At 44.0% G+C, this 26,579-nt stretch overlaps 2 protein-coding genes and 1 pseudogene across 3 annotated transcripts; 1 reads left to right on the forward strand and 2 right to left on the reverse strand.

Annotated features, from left to right (window-relative positions):
• Positions 1–5,638: 5,638 nt before the first annotated feature.
• Positions 5,639–7,121, reverse strand: LOC122054993 (defective chorion-1 protein-like). The gene is made up of 4 exons (XM_042616397.1): positions 6,876–7,121; positions 6,739–6,766; positions 6,281–6,633; positions 5,639–6,025 (listed from the first exon to the last, which is right to left on the reverse strand). The coding sequence occupies exons 1-4, from the start codon at positions 7,119–7,121 to the stop codon at positions 5,639–5,641; spliced, it is 1,014 nt and encodes a 337-aa protein (XP_042472331.1).
• A 10,619-nt stretch (positions 7,122–17,740) lies between these two features.
• On the reverse strand, positions 17,741–17,908 carry LOC121968705 (annotated as a pseudogene).
• A 1,589-nt stretch (positions 17,909–19,497) lies between these two features.
• On the forward strand, positions 19,498–23,002 carry LOC122056704 (type I inositol polyphosphate 5-phosphatase 1-like). Of its 2 annotated transcripts, none has more exons than XM_042618781.1 (12): positions 19,498–19,539; positions 19,631–19,782; positions 19,852–19,963; positions 20,046–20,105; positions 20,183–20,270; positions 20,376–20,480; positions 20,587–21,376; positions 21,457–21,641; positions 21,850–21,958; positions 22,117–22,259; positions 22,432–22,642; positions 22,874–23,002. In XM_042618781.1, exons 2-12 carry the CDS (start codon positions 19,753–19,755, stop codon positions 22,898–22,900), a joined length of 1,860 nt encoding a protein of 619 aa, XP_042474715.1. In that variant the 5' UTR covers positions 19,498–19,539; positions 19,631–19,752; the 3' UTR covers positions 22,901–23,002. The 2 variants fall into 2 exon arrangements, with proteins under 2 accessions (XP_042474715.1, XP_042474716.1); XM_042618782.1 differs by having other exon boundaries at positions 19,852–19,945.
• The last annotated feature ends 3,577 nt before the right edge of the window (positions 23,003–26,579 follow it).

Here is a 26,579-nt window from a genome sequence, read left to right on the forward strand (position 1 = left end):
TAGTTTTATGACAAATTAATAGTTGGTTTCATTTGGTCACACAAATAATAGTAGTGACTCCGATGGGGAGGATACTATTAGATGTGTCTAAGTGTATACCATTACTCGACACTAAGTCCATTAATAAGATTATGCCCTTCCGTTGGGGAAGATCACACGCCTTAATTAACTTCCTATAGTCATCCAAAAATGGAAGTTCTAGTGATCCACAAACAAGCTCATCCGTTATGGAGGAAGGCACTCAGAGCCAACGCGCAAGCTTGTTTGCATCACTTACAAACCAGTAATGGAGACCATGGGATTTATTTAAAAATCCTCTCCCACTTAGTTATTTATAAACGAGGAATTTTAACTATGCTAGCCTACTAGTCATGTATACTAACATGCACACACAATATAAAAGCAATAAATAGAAAGTCTAATTTTCAACTATTATGGCTTTTATCTCTAGTTGTCCTCCGTGTGTTGTCATCCCAAGTGCTGCCATATTTGGCCACCGCCACCGGGTCTAGTGTCACATCCATCTTGCTCCTAATTCTGCGCCTCTGGTCCTCGAAGGTTCCACGCTTTACAAGATTAGATCCATGACATAAATAGAATTTTACATTTTGATCCTATATTCCATAAAAGGAATGTACATGTATCTAGATCAAAAATAAAATCCTAATAAAACTAAATCCAGCTCCTGCTGTAATACAATCATGCACACACAATAAAATGCCCTTGACATGTCCAAGGGTCCAATCACACACATAATAACTATAAGCCATAATAGTTGGATCCTGATCCACAAAGTTAGCACATCCTACTATTATCCCGCCTAAATTATGTATGACATGTGCATAATTAAACTAATACCAAATACACAGAGGCAAAACCCTAGCTCGATACCAATTGTTGGTTGCTACTCGGAAAGTCTGGTTCCACTGTACAAAAAATTTTGTACAAAGGTCCGAACCTTTCCTAGCTACCATGTGTTCTTTTAAATTAAATTTTGGATCGCGGAACTTAACACGTTTGATCCAAAACTTAATCTATTTGTTCTTTAGGTTTTGACTTGGATCTCTGCGGAACTTAACACGTTCGACCCAAATCACCTTAAGTTATTAATTTCATTAAATATTAATTTCCATAATTGGTTCCCAGTACTGACGTGGCGAGGCACATGGCCTTCTTGGATATGGGAGCAACCACCACCGACTAGACAAAACCTTTTATAGAAATCTAATATTTAATTTCCTAAAATAACTTTAGCTTAACCGAAAAGAACAATCAAATCACAAGGAAAAATAAAACAAAAGAACACAACTTCGAAAAATATATTCGAAATACTAGAATCGTAAGCCTCTTGTATTTGGTATTATTTCCATAAATAACTAGCATGATGCGGAAAGAAAAATTACTAGTTATACCTTTTAGAAAGACCTCTTGATCTTCTACCGTATTCCTCTTCTAACCTCGGACGTTGTGTGGGCAACGATCTTCCGAGATGAGAATCCACCAAAGCACCTTCTTCTCCTTTCTTCAAGTTTCGGCCAAGCACAAAGCTTCCAAAAGATGAAGATCTTTTTCCACCAACCAAGCTCCAAGGGATACAAGCTTTCTCTCCTTCTTCTTCTTCTTCTCCAAGTAGTATCCGGCCACCACAAGAGCTCCAAGCAAATAGAGAGGTTCGGCCACCACCAAGAGGAAGAGAGAAAGGATGGCTGGCCACACCAAGGAAAAGAGGGAGAGAAATAATAGAGGTTGTTCACCATGAAGCCTTCTCTACCCCCTCTTTTATAATCCTTGGTCTTGGCAAATAAGGAAATTTAATTAAAACTTCCTTAATTCTTTTGCCATGAAAAGGAAAAATTTATTTAATTAAAAACAATTTTCCTTTTCTCAATTTACATGGCCGGCCACACCAAAGCTACAAACAAGGAGAGTTTTAATTAATTAAAACTTCCTAATTTGTCTCTAGAAATTTATAAAATTTCTCCAATAATTTAATCCCTTCATGATTGGTTTATAAAAAGGAAATTTAATAAATTAAAATCTTTCTTTTAAACATGTGGATAAAAAGAAAGTTATCTCTAAAAATTAAAATCTCTTTTAATCTACAAATAAGGAAAGATATCAAATCTTTTCTCAATCTTTTGTAGAAACTAATAAAAGAGAATTATTAATTTTTAAACTTTCTTTTAAATCATGAACATGGTTAAAAAGGAAAGTTTTCTTAAAATTTAAAATCCTCCTTTAATCAACAAATAAGGAAAGATTTCAAATTTTAAACTCTCTTTTAAACATGTAGATGATTTACAAATAAGGAAAGTTTTATCAAAAATTAAAATCTTCCTTTAAACTACAAATAAGGAAAGAGATTAATCTCTTCTCTTAATCTTTTGTAGAAAACTATAAAAGGAAATTTTTAATTTTTAAACTCTCTTTTAAAATCATGATATCCACATAAGAAATAATTTTAATAAAAATCCTTTTTAATATTCTAGTGGCCGGCCACCTAAGCTTGGGACCCAAGCTTTGGCCGGCCGCCAACTTGGCTCATCCACTTGGTCTTGGCCGGCCCTAGCTTGGGTTCCAAGCTAGCTTGGCCGGCCCCATTGGATGGGTAAGAAGGTGGGTATATGGTGGGTATAAATCTCTATATACTAGAGGCTACGATAGGGACCGAGAGGAGGAATTGGTTTTGGTCTCCCGATGAAATTAAGCATCCCGTGTTCGCCCTAAACACATAACTTAATTTCATCAATAATAATTCATTTCACTAAAGAACTATTATTGAACTACCGCACCAATCCCAAATTACATTTTGGGCTCCTTCTTATTATGAGCGTGTTAGTCTCCCTGTGTTTAAGATATCGAATGTCCACTAATTAAGTGAGTTACTGACAACTCATTTAATTAATATCTAAGTCCAAGAGTAGTACCACTCAACCTTATTATCATGTCGGACTAAGTCCACCTGCAGGGTTTAACATGACAATCCTTATGAGCTCCTCTTGAGGACATTATCAACCTAGTATCTCTAGGACACAGTTTCCTTCTATAATCAACAACACACACTATAAGTGATACCATTTCCCAACTTATCGGGTTTATTGATTTATCGAACTAAATCTCACCCATTGATAAATTAAAGAAATAAATATCAAATATATGTGCTTGTTATTATATTAGGATTAAGAGCACACACTTCCATAATAACTGAGGTCTTTATTCTTTTATAAAGTCAGTATAAAAGGAACGACCTCAAATGGTCCTACTCAATACACTCTAAGTGTACTAGTGTAATCATATAGTTAAGATAAACTAATACCTAATTACACTACGACCTTCCAATGGTTTGTTCCTTTCCATCTTGGTCGTGAGCTACTGTTTATAATTTATAAGGAACCGATAACATGATCTTCTGTATGTGACACCACACACCATGTTATCTACAATATAAATTAATTGAGCAACTACATTTATCATAAATGTAGACATTTGACCAATGCGATTCTTATTTCTAGATTAATGTTTATACCAAAAGCTAGGCTTTTAGTATACACTCTAACAGTACAATGGGTCGCGCTCTTACCAAGGTGGAGGTAGCGGGTCAGCTTATCAAATGGGCGACCGAGCTAGGGGAATATGATATACAGTATTAGCCCCGAACCGCGATCAAAGCACAGAGTCTGGCAGATTTCTTAACAGAAGTTTATCAAGCAGACTCGGAGGAGGTCTGGAAAATTTATGTAGACGGATCAGCTACCCAACGAGGAAGTGGTGTAGGTGCACTTCTAATATCTCCGCAGGGAGACATTATGCAGATAGATGTACGGCTAAATTTTAGAGCTACTAACAATGAGGCAGAGTATGAAGCCCTATTAGCAGGTTTGCAAGCAGCTCGGCATGTGGGGGCAAGCAAAGTTGTAATATACTCGGATTCACAGCTAGTAACTCAGCAGGTGACCGGACATTTCGAAGCAAACAACGAAAAGATGCAAGTTTACAAGGAGGCCTATGAGAAGATGAGGAAAGATTTTAAAGAGGTCACAGTCACCAAGATTCCCAGGGCTGAAAATGAAAGGGCAGATGAACTAGCTAAGATGGTCAGTTCCCTGACTACTTGGGTGCTTGATAGATCTATAGCGCAGGTCTTCCTTATAGCTCAGATCGATCTGCAAAACAACCTGGGAGTAGTAATTGATTGGAGGGCACCCATAATGAGTTTCCTCCAGCAAGGAATTGTACCCACCAACCTAGAAAAAGCACGTATGCTCTGGAGGCAGGCCCATTCTTATATCATGATTGGGGATCAATTGTACAAAACGTCTTTCTCCAGACCTCTGCTCAAGTGCCTGAATATGGAAGAAGCAGACCAAGCCTTGCGGGAGATACACTTGGGGTGCTACGGTAATCACGCAGGTGGGAGAACGCTGGCTCGGAAAGTACTATTGGCCGGGTATTTCTGGCCTACTTTGCAGAGGGACGCACAGAAGCTGGTGAATACTTGTCTGTCGTGCCAAAGGTACCAGAACCTGACACACCGACCTACAGAGCTGCTGAGAACTTCTACAGTGTCTTGCCCGTTTGACCAGTGGGGTATGGACATCGTAGGACCGTTCCCGATGGCTACGGGGCAAAGGCGTTTCTTGCTGGTGGCAGTAGATTACTTCTCCAAGTGGGCGGAAGCAGAAGCTCTGGCCAGAATCACTGAAGATGCGGTGATCCAGTTCTTATGGAAAAATATCTTTTGCAGATTCGGCTTGCCTCACAAATTGGTGTCGGACAATGACAGACAATTTCAATGACGCAAAATACAAAAGTGGTGCAAGGGGTTCGGCATAACTCAGGCCTTCACTTCGGTGACTCATCCGCAAAGCAATGGTCAGACAGAGGTAGTCAATCGAGAAATAGTGCGGGGGCTCAAAGTCAAGCTGGATCACACGGGAGGCAGTTGGGTGGACAAGCTGCCGAGCATTTTGTGGGCCTATCGCACAACACCCAGGGAAAGTACAGGTCTGACACCGTTCCATTTAGTATATGGCAATGAAGCAGTGGTGCCTCTAGAGGTCGGGATACCGTCCGTGAGAAGAATGATGTATGATGAAGGGAACGCAGAGCGACGGCTGGCTGAGCTAGATTTCATCAGCGAAATTCGTGAACAAACAGCGGCCAGGTTGGAGGCCTATAGACAGAGAATGAGGCAAAACTATAATAGAAGGGTGATCCCCCGATTCTTCGGAGAAGGAGATCTCGTCTGGAAGCAGATGAAACCCTTAGGGGAAGTAACGAAGTTGGCGCCACAGTGGGACGGACCATACAAAGTCATCAAGAAGCTGGCATCATGGGCCTATTATTTGCAGGATGCTCAAGGAAGGAACCTAGATCGACCTTGGAGTGCTAACTACCTACGGCCCTATCGGGTGTGAGGGATACCGACCCCGTTGCTGTAAGCCAGGTCAGCCGAGGGGGCTAGAGATAGCATGGTAGTCAAGCCAAAACTCGAAGATACGTATGTACATGTAAAAATTTCATCGGATTAAGAAGTTGATACAGATCATTTAAAAGGAGCAAAAATATCATCTGGAAAGCCTTGAATGATTTGATGGCGATCCAAAAAATCTGCGGGGGGGATGGAGCTCAAGAAGCCCTACGCGTGCAACTGACGGATGACCCCGGCCGCCGTGCATGGTATGGTCGCAGAGAAGCGTGCCCCAGCCTGGGATAAAAATTCAGAAGAGGTCAGATAGGACATTCGACTTCGCAGGCAACGGTCCTCCTCTCCTTCTTGATAGACGGCCAAGGCGGTGGATACTCCCGACAGAGCCGCTCGGGACTGGGACAGTTCTGCTTTCAGAGCCCTTAGTTCAGCTACTTGAGTCTCCAGTTGAGCTGCCTGAACCTCCAATCTCTCGCCCCTCTCCTGCAGAAGGGTATCTCTAGACTGTATCTCTTGAGCTTGGTGGGCTAGTTGTTGCTGATAACCCACCTCAGATGCAGTTCTCTCCTCCCTCATGGCTCGGAGCTCATCTTTCACCTATATCAGGGATCATTTCTGACGGTCGGTCTGATTGGTTAGGGCCTGAATCTCCACTCGCAAAGCATAACTGGCTTGGGCAGGGTCGTTCAGTTGCAGCTCTAATTCGGAGACTCTCTCTCGGAGTTCTTTGCTTTCATGATGAAGGGTGTGGAAAGATTGGTTCAGCACCAAAGATTCTGCATGAGTCTGGATGGAAGATATAACCCTCAGCTAAGGTGAACTAATACCCAGTATAAGGCGAAGAATACTTACTTTGGCCCAGGACTTCGAAAACCTGTCCATCTGGACTAATGGAGGCGCACCACTTATTTGATCCATGCTCTCTGCCCACAAACTGCCGAGGCAGCCTTTCATCATCAAAAGGCTCGTGGGGGCATCAGGCCGCCGAGCTAGAGTAGCTTTAGAGGGGATGGTGGTCCTGTAATGATGGCGGGCGGAGGAGGAAGATTGAGAAGGGCCGGCGTCAGCACCAGGAGGAGCAGGAGGTTGTTCGGGAACGGGCTCAGTTGGCGTGGGGTTCGGATGATCGCCTGGGCTGTCTTCCTCTACAGGAGTAGGGCCAGAGCGGGACGCAGCTGGTCTTCCCCTGTAAGGGTTGGGAGAGGCTGCCAGATAAAGGAGACAAAAATGAAGAGGGAAGTTATGTCATAGCCAGTCACGACGGCAGCAAGGGGCAATGCCGTAGTATAAGGAACAGAATCAAGCGTTACTGAAGTCAGACCTAGTCTTCGGCGCCGCCTGTGAAGCAGGGGCTGGTTATTAGAGTCAGAGTCATCAGAGCGAGGCCGACCCTGTGAAGAGGCTGCCGCAGCCCTGTCTGTGGCGCCCCGGCCAGAGGAACTTAGACCTGCGCGATGAAGAGCTGCACGACCACGTCTGGAGGCCCGGGGGGCTCCTCTGAAGATGCGCCTGGCCGGACGGCCGGTCGGATCACAACCCCGACCTCGGCTCGAGGCGGCAGGCGGAGGAGAAGCGGCGTGTGAGGCAGGGCTGGGAGCAGTATGAGTTGCTGCCCCGACTGAGGCAGATCCAAGGTGAGGGAGTAGCCTCCTGGCCAAGATTGCCCGACCGCGCCGCAGTATTTCCAGGCCATCGAGGGGCAGAGGCAGAACCTCTGACGCACGATACAAAACCTCAGCTGAAGGCACCACCACGAGAAGTCATTCTCACAGGGAAAGTGATCAGAAAAGAGGCACTCAACACGAACTTACCTAGGGAGCGCGGTGTGTCGGAGGTAGAGTGGCTCAGCCTGAAGAAAGAAAGTAGGTCTTCAGATAGCAATCTTGTCAAATTCAAGCGCCAATCCTCCATTCGAGTAGCAGCCGTAGCATAGGGGAGATCCATGTGGAATTCGTCCAGCACCGGAGTCAGAGGCAGCTCAGGTTGCCAATGCATGGGCCAGTCTGTTTCCTCCGGAAACCGGATAAAAAAGAACTTTTTCTTCCAGTTAGCACTGGGAGGAGGAAGAGGAGAAAAGAAAGCAGTTTGGCTGCGGGCTTGGAAATCAAAAAGACCATCGGCGCGCCGAGCGAGAGCGAAGAAGCAATGAAAAAGGGGGGCTGACCAGGAAACCTCACAAACTTCGCAGAGTATCACGAAGCCACATAGAATCTTTATGGAATTGGGAGTTAGCTGACCTAGGGGAATCCTAAAGTAGCGACACACTCCAGACAAAAAAGGATGAGGGGGCAGATGAAGGCCAGACACAGATTGTTCAGTAAAGAAAGTACACGAACCAGGCGGAGGGTCGAAGTACAAGTTCACACCAGTAGGAATGATGGGGCGAAAGCTAGTAGGGATTTCGTAAGTGTACCGTAGGTCATCCCAATCCAACTCAGCGAAAGTTGAAGCGCATGGGAAATGTTCCGCCAACAAGGAAACCCGAGAAGGAGAGGCCATTGCAGGGGAGATTATCTCAGGAGGCAGAAAGAACAAACGAAAAGAGGAGGCTTGGAGAAAAGGAAGAAGCGCGGCGGAGTCTCGGAAAAGATCAGTCGGCGGCGGCGACGCTTGAGTGCTCCGTGGTGATGGCGACTCATAACCGAAGGGAGAGAGGAAGAAGATACTTATAGGTATGGTAGAGGAAGGATATTTTCGTAAGTTGACAACGGATGGTTGATGCAGGGGCGGAAATAGGCAGGGAGCGCTCTGTGATGAGCCTCGAAAATATAACCAGAGGGCATTATGGGAAAGGCGAGGGCTCGAGATACGAAGCATCTCTTAAGGGGGTCGCTCCAACCAAGACAAAAGTGTACGGAAGAGGCAGTAGGAAGACGGGTAGTGCAGGTCAGCAGGCTTCAGGGACATGCGAGGCAAGAGTTGGCCGGGATCGGGCTAGGTACAAAGGCAGCTATCGGAGGAAGAGCTACGTGGCCGAACAAAGCGAGCAAAATAAGCAAGGGCGAGCAGATTAGCAGAGATCTACCAAAGCCACGGGCGACCTACTAAGGAAAGAGACAAGCTAAGGATGCATGAAGGGGAAGCGAGACAATTATCCGGAGTTCAATACGACCATACAAATAAGTACAATCAAGGAAGGTTCGACATCAACGCACAGAAGGTGGACATTACAACACATCGCTTGTCATACGACATACGGGGGAGAAGGCGCTGAATCGACGGAGGCCAGTGGAAGGAGCCCGAGGTCGGCTGGCGCTGTGTCGGGAGATGCAGGATCAGCAGACACATCAGATGCGGCAACGGGAGGGGCCTGGGCAGAGATATCCCCGGGAGCTGGATCGGCCGCAGGGGGAGGAGCCTCCAAGAGGAAAAGTCCCTCATCCGCTTCGAAAGAAGGGAAGGTGTCCTGCGGCAATTCCCTGGTCAGGCGAGCTGTGTCCAAGAAGGTGGCATGAGGTGCCGAGAGTAGGAAACCCTGCTCAAAGGCCTGTTTGACCCCACCAGCGGCCCCATGACAGAGCAACAGGACCATCCAGCGTCCCAGCTTATGGAGGAAGAAGGAAGAGCGAACGTAGGCCAGTCTGTACGCCTTTAGCCGCTCTGATTCGCCAGCCCGGTACGCCTCCAAACTGTTCCGGTTCTCCTCAGCTTCGGCGCGGGCCACGGACAAATCGCTCTGGCCTTGAGACACCACTTCCTGGGCCTTCGATAACTCTGCTTGCAAGGATTGGAGAGTGGCTTGACAAGCTTCCCACTGAGTCCGAATGGTTGCTTCCCGGCTAGCGGCAGCACTAGCCAGGGCCTGGGCGTCGGCCAACCCCATTTGCAAGAGCTCCTGACCTTGCCGTAGAAGCGTCAACTCCTATGATTGGGAGAGCAGCTCTGCCTCTTTGGCTTTCAGCTCAGAAACTGTCGCCTGATGATGATCCGTTTCAGAAGCCAAGGAAGACTCACTTGTCTTCAAAGCCGCCTCCAACTGTTGAAGTTTATCAAAGGCAGCATGGGAAATGGCCCGAGCAGAGGCCGCCGACTCCCCGGCGGCACGCAGATAAGCATCCAAGCTTCCCAGAGGAGGCTCAGGAGGAGCGGAGGAAGCCGCAGGGTGCTCCAGTTCCTGAAGATGTGCCTTGAGCGCCGCGTTCTCTCGCTGAAGCTCGGTCGCTCGTTGCACGGCGCTTAGACTCGCGGAGCAGGTCTGCGAGTGGCCGGAAGAAGAGAAAGGGGGTTACGGAAATACACGGATACCAGGGAAAAGAAGAGAAGGAGCTTACCGCCACCAGGGAATGAGCAATTTGATCAAATTCCCCCAAAGGGGAACTGCTCTCCCAGAACTACTGACTGGCTGATTGCCAGGAGGTGGCCAGGTCCCCATAGAAGTTGACCCTACCGAAGATAGGCGAGGAATCGGCAGCGGGCGCGTAGGCCGGATCGGTCTCCGAAGGGAGCCTCCATAGCGCTTCAAAGGCGGGGTCTGTAGAGGGCATGTTCAGGATCGGCATGGCCGAGCTCGGAGGCGCGAGGAGAGGAGATGCGGGGGGCATCAGTGAGTCCGAGGGCTGATTGCCAGAGAACGAAGGCGGGGCAGGTAGTATAGTCTGGATTGTCAGCGGAGCGGTCAGGTCCAATGGCGGGTCTGCCACCCCCAGATCAGAGACCTTCTCCTGGACCAAGCTTGCCTCTTGGACCGAGCTCGTATCCGAGGACCTGGTGGGGGAAGAAATGCTCATTACGCGTTGACGACGAGGAGGTGGAGGAGAAGTTGCGGTGGCTGGGGTTGTTCTCTTGCCCTTGCGAGTAAGGCGCAGCTTCATAGTTGGCGGGAGAGAAGACACTGGTCCTGCGGGCGAGGGCTCAGCCGCAGGTTGATCAGAGATGCGGGGCAGGGCTGAGTCTGCAGGGCTGAGAGCAGGTGGTTCAACAAGCATCGGAGCCTCCTCCGCATCAGAAGGTCGGGGTTCCGAAAGCTGCAGACCGGCGGCGACGGCGGGAGCAGAAGGTGGACCCTGGGTTAGCTCCTCATTCAGAGCTTGCAGAACGGCCACCGCGGGTGTCTCTTGACTGGCGAAGGAACGGAGGATGGCAGCCACTGCAAAAATAAGAAGAAAAAGCACCTCAGTTAGAGAATAGCGGTATACAAAAAGATAACAACTTACCAAAGCTCCAATTTCGGTAGAGACAGGACTAAGGCCAAAAGCGTGCAGGATGCCTTCTAGCATCAGCACAGACAGTCGAACAATGACACCTTTCAGCTTATCCATAGCCGCGGAGTAGGCAGGTTCATGGACATGCGAGGGGAAGTCCGAAGCGAGGAGGGGGCGCCATTGGGAAGGCTCGACTAAGGGAACGGGGGGCTTGAGGAAGAAAAAGCGAGATCTCCAGCCTTTATTGGAAGAAGGTAGGTCATCAAAAAACTTATGGCCCGGCTTGGCCTGAACATTGAATACCCCCGCTTCGGCTCGCCGGAAGGAATAGAAGTGATGGAATAGTCTAGCGGTCAAGGGGATTTGGTAAATGCGGCACAAGATGATGGTTCCGCAAACCGCTCGGAACACATTGGGGGCAAACTGAGAGATACCAATACCGCAATACTGACTTAACTCGGAGAAAAAAGGATGCAAAGGAAAGAGAAGACAACCTAAGATTTGGTCCCTAAAAACAGTGATAAACCCTTCGGGAGGAGAAGAAGGATGCTCATCTGGCGAGGGAAGACGAAGCTCATACGCGGCGCCTAGCCTCAGATTGGATTGCAACGAAGACAGGTCATGATGGTCTAAATCAGAGATGTAACGATAATACCAGGAGAGTTCCTTACCATCCATGATTGCGAGGAGTAAGCAGGCGAGGGGAAGGAAGACAAGAGGGGTCACAGGTCGGGCGCAAACCGGGGAACGAGGAGTTGCACTGCCAGAAACGGTCGCGAACGAGAGGAAGAGGATAGCGAAGCGTCGAAGTAAGGAAAGCGGACTGCCTTTAGGGTTTATAAAGCCCATTCATTCCTAGGAAACATCGAGAGTCGAGCCGAGTATCTTTTTGGGTAACGCGCCTCAACGCCGCCGGATGGGAAATGAGCGCCGAAGGGTGCAAAAGGTGGTCAGAGGCTGGCGTCAGGGGGCGTGCGCAATAAAGGCGTCGGACAGGTGTCACAACGAGAAGAAACGCATTAAAGATCGACAAGGCGAGGTAATCATGAAGGGGCGTGGCCTCAAAAAAGAAGCATTCTTCGTAAAAGGCTCAAGGCTAGGCGGGAAGTTTCATGAAGTTACAGAAGCCAGGCAATTCAAAAGGGTCGCAAATAGGACAGGGCAGCGGGAGCGATTGCCAGATCAGAAAAGTAGCAAGCAGGTCTGCGGGGGTGTTATCCGTTCGGGGCGGCCGAGCAAGCAGCTCTGCGTAGGTAGCCCCCGATCTGAGCAGCTAACCGGGTGCGTCGCGAGAACTGCGGGGTCATCATAAGATGCAAGGGCGTTGTGGCCCAAGGGTGGAGTAAGGTTTTTACGCTCCCTCTCTTATTCTTAATTCTATACCATACGTGATGCAATTGCAGGAAGAAACGCGACGCAAATGAGTAAGCCTAAAGCTAGCAATAGCGACCAGATTAACTAAAGCAAGGAGGTCGGCGTAGGCGGGACGAATGAAGGCAGTGCATCTGGGCCTTTGTCGTTTGGAGTTCTTACTGGTCTCGAACCAGCGCCATCGCCACCGGTCTCGGACCGGAGTATCATTACTGGTCTCGGACCAGCGCCATCGCCACCGGTCTCGGACCAGCGCCATCGCCACCGGTCTCGGACCGAAGTATCATTATTGGTCTCGGACCAGCGCCATCGCCACCGGTCTCGGACCGGAGTAGCCCAGACTCTCGCCTCAGTGCGAGTTATAAGTGAGCTCTGCTCTCACGCCCAACGACCTTTCAGGTCGGCTCCCATGCGAGAATTATAAGTGAGCCCTGTGCTCACGCCCAACGGCCTTTTAGGTCGATAGTCCCAGACTCTCGCCTCAGTGCGAGTTATAAGTGAGCTCTGCTCTCACGCCCAACGACCTTTCAGGTCGGCTCCCATGCGAGAATTATAAGTGAGCCCTGTGCTCACGCCCAACGACCTTTAGGTCGGTAGTCCCAGACTCTCGCCTCAGTGCGAGTTATAAGTGAGCTCTGCTCTCACGCCCAACGACCTTTCAGGTCGGCTCCCATGCGAGAATTATAAGTGAGCCCTGTGCTCACGCCCAACGACCTTTTAGGTCGGTAGTCCCAGACTCTCGCCTCAGTGCGAGTTATAAGTGAGCTCTGCTCTCACGCCCAACGACCTTTCAGGTCGGCCCCCATGCGAGAATTATAAGTGAGCCCTGTGCTCACGCCCAACGACCTTTTAGGTCGGTAGTCCCAGACTCTCGCCTCAGTGCGAGTTATAAGTGAGCTCTGCTCTCACGCCCAACGACCTTTCAGGTCGGCTCCCATGCGAGAATTATAAGTGAGCCCTGTGCTCACGCCCAACGACCTTTTAGGTCGGTAGTCTCAGACTCTCGCCTCAGTGCGAGTTATAAGTGAGCTCTGCTCTCACGCCCAACGACCTTTCAGGTCGGCTCCCATGCGAGAATTATAAGCGAGCCCTGTGCTTACGCCCAACGACCTTTTAGGTCGGTAGTCTCAGATTCTCACCTCAGTGCGAGTTATAAGTGAGCTCTGATCTCACGCCCAACGACCTTTCAGATCGGCTCTCATGCGAGAATTATAAGTGAGCCCTGTGCTTACGCCCAACGACCTTTTAGGTCGGTAGTCCCAGACTCTCGCCTCAGTGCGAGTTATAAGTGAGCTCTGCTCTCACGCCCAACGACCTTTCAGGTCGGCTCCCATGCGAGAATTATAAGTGAGCTCTGTGCTCACGCCCAACGACCTTTTAGGTCGGTAGTCCCAGACTCTCGCCTCAGTGCGAGTTATAAGTGAGCTCTGCTCTCACGCCCAACGACCTTTCAGGTCGGCTCCCATGCGAGAATTATAAGTGAGCCCTGTGCTCACGCCCAACGACCTTTTAGGTCGGTAGTCCCAGACTCTCGCCTCAGTGCGAGTTATAAGTGAGCTCTGCTCTCACGCCCAACGACCTTTCAGGTCAGCTCCCATGCGAGAATTATAAGTGAGCCCTGTGCTCACGCCCAACGACCTTTTAGGTCGGTAGTCCCAGACTCTCGCCTCAGTGCGAGTTATAAGTGAGCTCTGCTCTCACGCCCAACGACCTTTCAGGTCGGCTCCCATGCGAAAATTATAAGTGAGCCCTGTGCTCACGCCCAACGACCTTTTAGGTCGGTAGTCCCAGACTCTCGCCTCAGTGCGAGTTATAAGTGAGCTCTGCTCTCACGCCAAATGACCTTTCAGGTCGGCTCCCATGCGAGAATCGAAAGTGAGCTCTGTCCTCACGCCCAACGACCTTTCAGGTCGGCCCCCACGCGGGGATCAAAAATCAACTCCTCTGCGAAAATCATAAGCGAGCTCGGTGCCTACACCTGACTACCTTTCTGAGGGATGTGTCTCACCTTGAGCGGAGCGTTTTCAATAATCAGGTCAGCTACATCTGGCTTTACTTTACGCAAATTGTAAATATGCAGCAAATACGCAGGGCAGAGGATGTGGGACGCCATCTACCCTCCTCCTGGAGCGTCAGTATTAACTACGAAATCAGGTTATGCGTGTTCATTACAGTTTTAAGTCTTAAGCACTATGTCGGTTTTATTATCCAAAATTCATATATGAAAAGGAATCATGAAGCGATTCTTGACTCTTACATACGGGCTAGTTTCTAAAAAAATACTTGCTAGATGAAAATTGAGCAGGAAAGATCATGTCGAAAGGAGACAGATGTACAAGCACCGCAGCACAGTCCAATAAAAAGATGATACAGCCAAGGCCACAAGCAGGAACGTCGTATGACAAAGGAGCCACTGATACAACTATCCCCCAGACCAGCTTTAACTCGTGGAAGGGATTGGCCATGGAGAATGAGCACTTCCACGTGAAGACCTGTCGGGAGACTCAGGGGCGTTCTGAGCCCGAGCCAGCTCCGCACGTAAGGAGTCGATGACCGCCTGTTGCTGGGCGATCATGTCTTGCTTGACGTCAAGGCACGTGCGGAGAAGGGATAACTCCGCCTCATGCTCTTGCTTCAAGCGTTCTTGGAGGCTAAGTTGGCGCTGCAGGCTAGCCTGGCATTCCTCTTTCCTCGCCTTCTCCGCATGTACGCAGTGCTTCGCCAGACGGTACTGATCTTCCATGGAACGCAGGGCAGCCTTCTGGCGATCCCGATCCTGGGACACGCGCTCCAGTTCGCGTTCTCTCGCGACAAGTAGCGAGGTGAGCTGATTTACCTGCATTTGGGAGGGCGGTTGATCAACTTCGTCAGAGGAAGGAGAATGCATCTTGGGGGGAGAAAGAAAGCAAGTAGGAGAGCAGGAATGGAGAAGGATAGAGTAAAGGAGTGACCATGAGGCTCTTTATAAAGAAGGTGGGTGCCCGAGTCAAAGCAATTGCGTGGGGACGGCGCCCCAAGCGACTGGCGATGCAATTAAGGAGGCATGGTATCCCAGGCGACGCGACACAAAGGTTGATGTGAAAGCCTAGGCGACGCGACACAAAAGTTGACGCGTGATGCAGGAAGCAGAGCGCGCAGAGATGTGCTGAGGTCACAGAGATGTGCTGAGGTAGAAGCACAGAGATGTGCTGAGGTAGAAGCACAGAGATATGCTGAGGTCCCAGAGATATGCTGAGGTCATAGAGATGTGCAGAGGTCTAGTCAGTCAGACTGTCGTCCTCCTTCGACTAGACTTGTGGGGGAGGCTTGTGATACGGTTGGTAATGGAGGGGCCCATGAGGAAAAGGTTAGAAAAGTCAAGGCCATATGGCGGTCAAAAGTCAGGAGGATGTGGCAGTCAATAGTCAAAGCGACTTGGCGGTCAAATAGTCAAGCTGACGAGGCAGTCAGAGTTGAGCATAGGGGAGAGCCAGAGGCCTGACAGGCTTGTTGATCGAAGGGGTGAAGCAGTAGGAGAACGAAGAGGGACGACAAGCCTGCGGTGGAGGGCCAGGAAATACAAAGCGCAGAGGCGGGTCGGGATCGGCAGAGCTAAGCAGAGGCAACCCGAGCTACAGGCCTGCGGTGGAGGGCCAGGAAATACAAAGCGCAAAGGCGGGTCGGGATCGGCAGAGCTAAGCAGAGGCAACCCGAGCTACAGGCCTGCGGTGGAGGGCCAGGAAATACAAAGCGCAGGATGCAGGTCGGGATCGGCGTAGCGGTGTATAGACAGCTTGGGCTGCAGGGCTGCGATTTGGAGGCCCGGAAATGCAAACCACGGGTGCAGGCCGGTGCAGGTCACAGTGGAGCGGAGGAGCTAAGTAGTGCGGGTGCGAAGAATCTCAACGGTTCGTCAAGGAGAATCATTACATATCAACAATGCGGGCGAAGGCGGAGGTTCCTAAAACGAAAAGATGCCCTCATAACCAGTAGTAGCCTGCCAGCTGTCCCTCACTACAAGACAAAACCTATGTGCGAAGGCGGAGGTTCCTAAACAGAAAGATGCTTTCACGACAAATGGCAGCACGACAGGTGTCCGGAACTAGGCGACAAAGCCCAGCGTCTAACGTTTTCTGACAAGATGGCAGGTTCTAAGAGGGGGAGGCATAAAAGGGGAGAGATCCCTCGGACGCAGGTACGCGCACACACTCCCTCGTCACTTTTTTCCACAACTGTTTTTTCTTCTTCTTCTCTCTGTTCTTTCTGGGGAAAAAGGACCTGACTTGAGCATCGGAGGGCCTGATCCGGGGACTTTTTCCCTGGGTTTCGGTCTCTAACGTGAAGGACGAGATTGTCTGAGTGTGTGCAGGAGCCTGCAGCAGCGTCAGCCTTCCACGGGAGCCGAATCACCTACGACTTTCCGTCAACAACCGGGCCACCTCGACCAGCTTCCGTCCGACTCAGCCTCCGGACGGGATCACCCACCTCTCCCATTCTTTTTTTTTTTTTTTTTTTTTTTTTTGTGCTATGCCATGTATTGTTCCCCTGCCCTTTGTTTAAAATGGTGAACTTCTGATTCTCATTGTTGTCTAAAGTGGACAGATGCCGTCTATAATCTCTATCTGGTGCACTACTTGACCTAGATTGAACTGAGCTTTATGAATACATCATTTGGCAATACAACAAACTAGCAGATCGACATTTGTATTTCTAATTGCCGACACTTGTTAAGAATTTTATGGTTAAGAAAAAACTAACTTATCACGAGTGATTCAGATCCTTGCATCGGTAGTAATATTCAATGTTTTGTTATAACTATTTAATTTTAATTAGCTTTTTTTTATTTTCATTTTATTTGTTGTTATCGTAAGAAACACAATGTTTGGGACCTTTGACCAATCTTATTGACGTGGCAGTATTAATTTGTCTGCAAATACGGACAACAACCTTCACATGTGTCGACGAACCAACTACAGGGTCCCCGCAGGTGAAGTCGTATCCATGATATATAAATACTATTTTAGATTATCTCATTTCTATGTTAACAATATATCTAAGACGGATTAAACTCCGTGATCCATGTAGAGTAGTTTTCATGGAGCGGCTGAGATGAAGCATTCACTTCCTGCGACAACAATAATCAACTGCAGTGAAAATTTGAAGAGCAGTACCCGACTTTGACGCTTGGAATGGGGGAATGGGCGATAATTAATGGAGATATTTCTGACGTGGGCAATGACGATTGACATTCGCAAGCTTTGGTAAGCATCATTCCTAATTTGACAAAAATGAAAATAAATAGTCAAAAGATATATAGGATAATTTTATTTGACACTCCCATGTATGACGCGCTTTTTATATATATATATATATATATATATAGAGGATAATTTTATTTGACACTCCCTATGTACGACGTGTTATATATATATATAATTTCAATACTATAGCTTATAAAAATAAACTAGGTCAACTTATTAAAATTTTATATAAAAAATATTTTATTTTATTTTTTTATAATTTATAAAAATTATTCAAATTTAATTAAAATTATTTTAATATAGTTAAATTCATTTTTAAAATAATATAATAATTAGTCATCGTGCATGTGTAACATAAATTAAATTTGGTAAGGATATGTCAAACCTATACAATAGTACAACTGAAGGGTAATGGCGGAGCCAGCCCGGATGATTTACCTGGGCTGATCGTGGGAGGTGGGCTACAAGCGTCAATGACAACACCGTCCTCCGGGCTATTTCTCGTTTCTCTCCCATTATTTTTACTTCTCCCATAGTAAATCTATGGCAAATCCCTTTGTCAAGGTTGAAGGCTACCCGGGCTACAGCCCGAGTAGCCTTCAACCTGGCTCCGCCCTTGCTGAAGGGCACATGTCTCATAAAAAATTAATTTAATTTTTTATATCATATGTTAAATTGATAAGCACAGATATCGTATTTGATCTTATCCAAAAAGACAAGAAAAGTATACATTTTAATATTATATGCCAAGTATTTATAGAAACTTCTTCGCTCACTCATTGTGTTACTAATTATAAGATGTGAGATAAAGAAAATCATGTCAATACATATTTTTATATAAAAATTAATCAGAACAAAATTACTAATAAATTTTAAAATTATTTTTATTATAGAAATAAAAAAATATTAACATAATTTTATCTTGAATTTCATTAAAATTAGTTAATAGAGTGTCCGGATTCTTAAATAGTAAGATTATTAATTGATTACTAAAATATTTTTTGATAATTGATTAATTGAAAAGGTTACCATGTGATGTTTTAAAAACACTTTAATAATCTTATACGGTTTAAAATTAAGAAATAAAGGTATAATTAATGACACTTATTGCCATTAAAATATTTTTAAATTACTTTTATGATCTTCTTCTAAATAAAAAAAATAAAACAATTAATATAAAATTGATTTTCTTATATTATTGAAGTATCTATTTTTTTATATAGTTTTAAAAATACTAATAGTTTTTTAATGACACGTCATAATCATAATTGTACTTTATCTAAATGATGCATTTTAAAAATACCCTTACTTGTCTTATCCATTTTAATTATTAATAAAAAGTCAAAAGTAAAAATAATTTTTTAATGCTATTAATATATTGATAGTCTCACCAATGAGATTAATACAAATTTATGAAGTTATCTTTTAAAAAAACACCTTGATATATTTTACTACTCAAAATTCAAAAATAAGAGCATAATTAATAACACAATGAATGTGATTAATTAATGCTGTCTTATTCTTATTTTGATGACTAATGTTCATTAAAATATTTTTTTGAAAATTACATTAATGACCTTCCACTATTTCATTAGATTAAAACAATTTATGCTATAACTTATAACATTTAGTCTCCTCATGACGCGATCATATGAAATCTTAAGGTTGAAATTCGACAATGTATTAATGGCTTGACTATTACTCATTCATAATTTATCTTTTCTATATCAATATAGGAACAAATTGATGGAGATACTGTGACAAATGAATCATCGTTTGCCATATAACTTAACATTTTATTTTAACTTATAACATTAAAATATGACCAAAGACGCAAGTGAGAGAATTCTTAAAAATGCACTTAACTTTAAAATTTTAGACATTTATTTCTTATTTTACCCCTCTCACTAATCAATATAGTATTACATTGAAAGAATAATACTATTACATTTTGAAAATGAATACCATAACATCACATTAGGACTAGTTTTAAGGTTTAAGCTACACTAAAGTGGTATAGATGTTTGAAATACAGCACCATGATGGTGTTATTTTTTAAAATTTAGTATCATAATAGTGTTATTCTTTAAATGTAATGAGGAATAAAATGGAAAATAAATTCTCCATTTGAGAAATCTAAAACTTAGGTGTGATTTTTAAAAATTGTACCATATTAAATACACCTTTTGGTCAATTACTCAAATAAAATAGGGGAGGCAAAATGAGATCTTTCTCAAAAAAACAAGCACATGGAAGCTAGTGCAAGTTTCTGTTGTCCGCTCAGTTATAAACAATCGACTCTCTTCTTGCAGATTTCACTGAAACTCTTCTGCTCTTGTATACACAAATAGGGAAATAGGTCAGCTTCATAATCAATCTCGAACACGGTTCCTACAACTAATGCTGAAAATGAATTCTTTTTTTGCATTGACATGGACATTTATGAACAGGGGGAAAAAAAATAGTCCTTCATAAAGTGGCTGCTTCGCTCTCAATTCTCTGGCAACAATTGCTCACTTGAAAGGAAGAATAACAAGGACTCCACTGTGAAGCTTGTTGCAGCTGAAAAGAGATGAATCAGGCTCCGAACAAGCCTGGGCAGGTTTCCTATCTTGCTCCCTGCCTCTTGACACTTCCCTTTAGGCTTTTGGCTTATTTGGAGCCGTTGCAGGTTTTCTGGCCTAAGGTGGTGCTCAAGAAATGGCTGAACATCAGAGGCGACAACTCGGAGTTCAGCGCCGATGAAGGCGAAGACGATGAGGAAGGTCACAAGATTATGATGAGTCTCTTCTTCTTCTTCTTCTTCTTCTTCTTCTTCTTCTTGACTAGTTTGTTCTTAGTGAAAGGTGGTTGTTTTTCTCGCAGAGAATTCTGGCTGCGAGGGGGACAGCGAGAGGAAGGTAAGAGGATTGGAGAAGACAAATGGTAAGTGGTGGCTCTTCCAGTTTGACACTCGAGATTCTTTCCTAACAAAGATTTATGTTATATGACTTCTACTGCAGATGATGAGCTCGAGAGCCTCCCATACAAGTTGAGAAGAAGGAATTCAGAGACTCTTCGGGCACAATATATCGATACCAAAGAACTCAGGCATGTTTCACCTGTTTTTAGGCTAAAAATGCTATTAAAAGCACTAAATTATCATTGTTCATATTCTTGCAACACTTAGAAGCTTTTCATGTTTTGGATCCTTAGAATCTGCACAGGAACTTGGAATGTTGGTGGACGAGCTCCACCTGATGATCTTGATGTAGCAAAGTGGATAGACATGGAGGAGCCTGCTGATATCTATGTATTCGGGTAATCAGTCCCCTTAATCTACCACTTTGTCGATTCCTCGGTCTGAACATTTCTTCATCTCGAGCGTAAATTCCATGATGTTCATATGAGCTTTCTTGTTTTGCAGCGTCCAAGAGATTGTTCCCTTGAATGCCGGCAACATCTTCGGTGCCGAGGACAATACGCCAGTTGCAAAATGGGAACATCTCATTCGGACAACACTAAATACTATTCCGACCGCGAAACCGAAGTATAAATGTCACAGTGATCCTCCCTCTCCATCTAGATTTAGACCATCTGAAGATGCTACTACCATCATTGTGGATGGACTATTGTCTGATGAGACTATCAGTGACATAGACGAAGAGGATGATTATCACGACAATGAAGAGAATGCCACTAATTTCAGTGATTCGACGAATACTCTAGATTCTAATTTCGATCATGATGAATCCATTAGGCCATCTGGCATAAAGAAGTTTCAAAGGTTGAATCATTTCACTCTTGTTAATTTTGATGCCGATTCGGTTATGCCATTGATTCAGGAAAAGAAGCTACTCAGGACACTTAGCACAGCAGAGAGGATTGGATTAGCTTGGCCAGAACAACCACTAGACTTGCTGCCTAAACACACTTTAACTAATTCAAGTTCATTCAAGGCAAGCAAGTCTTTCCGAAAATACAATTCTTTCCGGCGCAGTGTTGTCAAGGATTCATCAGGAAGAGATTTGGCTACTGAACTTGATCTGAATATGGTGTCATGTAGAAGGAAGAGATTGGCCTTTGTCAGGATAATCAGCAAACAAATGGTTGGGATATACCTTTCAATATGGGTTCGTCGTGACTTGAAGAAGTACATTCAGAACCTGAAGGTATCTCCGGTCGGTGTAGGTGTCATGGGTTATATCGGAAACAAAGTAAGTTTACTTGAATTCTTAGCAATCAAGTTCATATTATTTGGCATGCTACTTATTTGATGACTTCAAACTTGCTTCAGGGTTCAGTATCAATCAGCATGTCTATATACCAAACCTTATTTTGCTTCACATGTTGCCACCTCTCTTCGGGCGAAAAAAGTGGGGACGAACTTCATAGGAATGCAGACGTGCAAGAAATCCACCGTAAAACACAATTTAGTACGATTGCTCAAGCCGGAGCGCCTAAAAGAATCCATGATCATGAGTGAGTTTAAAGTGTCAAAGGCTTAATTATTCAGTAGGCTAGCATTTGTGTGAGGACGGACAGTAACTTCTTTTATGATGATAAACCAAATGCATTACTTATGTAGATCAAACAATCCGTAGAAATAGCCGGTCAAGTTTACTTCGGCCAATCTTACAATTTGCCTAATTTCTGATTCTTTCTTGTTTCTCTGGCTTCATATTTACAGAAGAATATTTTGGCTAGGAGATCTAAACTACCGCATCGATTTGTCGTTTGAAAAAACACATGAACTCATTTCCAGCAAGAATTGGAGTATGTTGCTAGAGAGAGACCAGGTTGCAACTTTCTTCTTTTACTGAAGTTTTTGTAGTTAGCACAATAAGAACATTTGATATCAATGTAATACTAAAGTGATCGAACACACTATTTCCAACCTTGGAGATTTGTGTGAAAGTAGAGACTTTTGACAAGAATTTCATAATTTCTCTGGCAGCTGATTCGAGAGCTAAAGAAAGGGGGTGCTTTCGACGGATGGTCAGAGGGTGTTATGAACTTTCCGCCAACTTACAAGTATGAATTCGACTCGACAAGCTATGTGAGGGATGATCACAAGGGCGGGAGGAGAAATCCAGCATGGTATGAGCTTAGATTGCCTTTTGATTCAAAATTTTTATTGACAAGCTTGAGTATGAACTACTAATTCACTACCATACCGGTCGAAACAAGGCAGATAATATCATTCACTTTGCTCACAAACTTGTTCATGACAGTTTGGTGAAGCAATCACAATTGTTTCTTTCTTGCCTAGGTGCGACCGCATTCTATGGTTCGGAAAGGGTGTAAAACTCCTAAACTATAGGAGAGCTGAGCTGAAGCTCTCCGATCACCGGCCGGTGACCGCCATTTTCACGGTTGAAGTTGAGATATTTTGCCATAGAAAGCTTCAGAAGGCTCTGACTTTAACAGATGCTGAGATAGAAATTGGTTTCGACATTGAGATGGGTCATCCAGGAATCGAAGTAAGTCGTTTGCTCGATAAAAACTAAATCTCATTATTGTTTTATGTTGTGAATTTAGGTGTTGGGGGATTTTCTTTATGATGTTGTTCCCTCTTCAACAAGTTACATTGTTAAGCTAGGAAGAACACATGATCTTCCACCGAAGTATACACCAGAGTAATTGAGCAACGACTTTCTACTGTCAATTTCTCAAAATTTACGAATGTTTTTCTTTTGTGATCAATGTCTCAGGAGAGCTTTGGATGGTTGGGGCGATGAGAGATCTACAGAATCTTCTTCTTTTGTGATCAGGAGAGCTCTTCGATGGTTGAGTCAATGAAAGATGTGTAAATTAGACTTTGAATTATGGCTACAGGCATAACATTTTAATTTTAATTTTAATTTTAATTTTTATTTGTTTAAGTTCATTTAATTGAATAGTTAACTAATAATTAAACAATAGATATTTTCCTTAATTATTTAGTTCCCTACACGCGTGCTATAATTAAAAGCCTTTTATAAAAAGCACACGTGGCATGTCGCTGGATCCCTTATCTCGTGCCTCCCGAGATTAACTAACTGGGTCCCACGGTTGATGGTCAATCTTGTCCGTCCGCCCCGGCCCCTAGAGCCCCTCGGACGTCCGATGGAGATCAAAGGGAGGAGCTAATCCACTAAGCCGTCTTCGGCCGTGAGCAATCGCCGTTCGTCCTCGTCGATCAGGAATTGCACGAATCCTAAAGCGATCCTCGTCACGGCTCCAAAAACGCCTGGGTTGACCGAAAGTTGATCGCGTCGCCATCTTCTCTTTGCGGCGCCGCTTGTCTCTCGTGCTCCGGGCGCCGAGATCTCCGGATTCTTCGTCTCCCTCCTCCTATTAAGTTCTTCCTCCAGGTTCCTTTCTGATCGATTCCTCCCCTTCCCTTTTGCAGTTTCTCTATTAAATAAAAGTTTCTTTTTTTTGTTAATTGTGTCGGAGCGAGGAATGGGAATGTAGTAGGGTTCGTTGTAAGAATCCTCAGCTCCAGATATTTGGGGTCAAGTTTCTCGGGATCGCACGCCCCCTCCAATATCGATCGGAAAAATTAGGGATTTTTTTTAAATTATTATTTAGACCTCTATTGATTGATGTCCTCTTTGGCTGGCTTCTTTGTTTCCGTCTCTGTTTTATGCTTTTCTTATCAGCCCTCAGATGATTGTTGATGCTCGTGTTTTCTCGAGATGGTAGGAATGGGAATTCATACACAGAGGTGCAGTTTTTTAAAATTTATTTAAACAAGAACCTAGATCATGTTCTGTCATCTAAGCTCTGATTCTTCCATTGTTAGATGATTTTCATTTTTTTTTTTTTTTGAACAAGAAAGAAAAGCTATCTTTCAATTAGTTGAATTGGACAGAGTTTCTAAAATGATTCTTTGGTATGAGAATGATGCTAAGAAACTAACTTCTATCGTTTTTGGCAATTTTTTTGTAGGATTTTACATGATGTATCAATCTGTTTATATTCTTTTACTAAATCGAACTTTAGAAGATTGGATAATCATCAACATCATTACTTTGTCATTTTACAGGGCTGTAAACAAACTAAGCCAAGCTTTGTGGTATTCAGTCTTGTTTGATGAGAAATCGAGCAAAGCCAAGCTGAGCCTAAAATAAACCAAGCCGTTGAAATGATTGTTCAAGCTTGGCTTGGTTTCATTTTTACGAGCTTGAGCTTGGTTTGTTTAGATGTTATCAAGCTTTCAGCTCAAGCTTGTTTGAAAAATTTATAGTTTTAAATTTGTTTGATTGGTCATTAAGTTTGATAATACAAGCTTGTTTGTTCATTATGAAAGCTTTTTTGTTTATTTATCATGTTCATGAGAGTTTTATTGATGAACATGGTTCATAAACTTTATTCGTGAATATTGTCCATAAACATTGTTCACGAACAATTCACAATCCTTGTTCATGAACATAAACGAGCTGAATACATATGCTTTCAAATTGTTCATTTAGTTTAACGAGTTACTCAAGCTATCGACTTTATGTGTATTGATCAAACATAAACAAACTCATATCAAGCCAAACATCAAGCTTGCTCATGAACGTTTGGTTTATTTACAACCCTAATTTTTGCCTGCTCCATTGATCTAAATGACATCAGGGAAGACACCACGGCTTTACAAATGTCAACCTTCTAGTATCATCTTATGATACATTTCAACATCCTTTGTGTAATGTATCATTCATCTTTTAAAAGATCACACTTCCAATTATATTGTTTGATTAACATTAAGGAAACATAACAAGAGCTGCATATTTAACTAGTCAAAGTGCTTATGTTGTTGCTATCTGCATTGAAAGATTAAGGTGCAACTAATATATGAAAAAGATATGGTAAATATGTTTGTATGATTCATTGTCAATTAACTTTGTAGAGAAGAGCTGCTTCTTATTCAATAGGTATTATATCCTGATTACTTAGGCTATAAAAGAGCTACCTCTTATTCAGATGAGCTGCAGCTCCAAGGTTTTTGGGCACATCAAAGGTTTTTCTTCTGATCCATGGCTGCAAAAACAATGAAAAACAGATGAGAGTTTCCCCTTGAAAGCAATACCGATTGTTCAAACAAGAGATTAATCTGAATTTCAGCTGGCTTCCAAAAAAGGTCGAGTTTCCTTTAGATGTTCCTTCGCCTGCTTCAAGCATACCTCTGCAGGAGCAAATGGAACTTCTCCTGCCAAACGAGATCCCATTCGTAACCTTTCTTCCAGTAGCCATAGAGCGCGGGATACTGTTGGTGCTGCTGATGCAATTGAACTGGATGTAAAAGAAATATATCTTAAGAGTAACCTTAAAAAGCCACTGCTCATAGATAGCTCCGATTTATCTGCTCAAGCTGTTGTAAAAAATGATTATTTAAGAAATTTACCGAGCAGCACATCAGGGTTTACCAAAAGGAGGAAGGTACAGTGGGCCGATACTTGCGGAACAGAGCTCATTGAAATTAAGGAGTTCATTGTCAGGTACACTGCTATTTGAATGATTTATCTCTCAAACAATGATTTAGCTGATTAATCTCGCCTGCTTATCATTTAATCTGCTGATATTTCCTTCATTTGTCTTTGTGTGTGTTAGTAAAACTTTAGATTTCTATTGATGTGTAAATTCACAAGCCCACATTAGAATGCATGTTACTATATTCCAGAAAGCTAGAAATTTTAGGATTTACGATCAATTAATTAAATATGATATTGTTCACCTAGTAATTGTCATTTGCTAAGATAGTGAAAACTAAATCATGAGGTTTACTTGCCTCACTTGTGAACTTATTCATGGTGTGAAGCATTACTCTTGCTAATTATTTGCTGAAATTTTGAATTAGAAAACTTGATATGTCGATACTGAAACTGAACCCACAAGGTTTATATGTTTAAGCTTTAGTGGGGTAGATTGTGCAGAGCAAACACAAGCTGTTTAGTGGAAGATGATAAAGTAATTTGTGTTCTGATTTAGTTTGTGATGAAATGATTAGCTGTTCTTGGATCTTATCGAATCCAACGAAAGAGAGGTTTGGAACAGAAGTGACTTGTGAAAACTGATTTTTCATTTCCTTCGATTCCATTTTGGATTCGAAACTGCTAGAAATACAAACTTTATTGCTGATGAGCATTTTCTTTCTTGAGCCTTATCTTGTTATTTGCATGGTCCATTTGGCACACAAAATAGCTATTGTATTCTTTATGAATTATCGTCGAATGTATTTGTACATTTGGTAACAAAAAAAAACTTGGAAGGACTAATGATTCCCTAATCATTGTTCTTGGATGTTCATAAATTTATTCCAAGAAATAGGACCGGTCTTGTCGGTAGGACAAACCAGGACTTATGATTTTACCTGAATTATAATGAACTATCAATTCCATTCTAGAAATCAAACTATCGAACAATTATCTCTATGTTATTCATTGTTAA

The sequence above is a fragment of the Zingiber officinale genome, chromosome 3B (assembly GCF_018446385.1).
Source record: "Zingiber officinale cultivar Zhangliang chromosome 3B, Zo_v1.1, whole genome shotgun sequence".
Taxonomy (NCBI): Eukaryota; Viridiplantae; Streptophyta; class Magnoliopsida; order Zingiberales; family Zingiberaceae; genus Zingiber; species Zingiber officinale.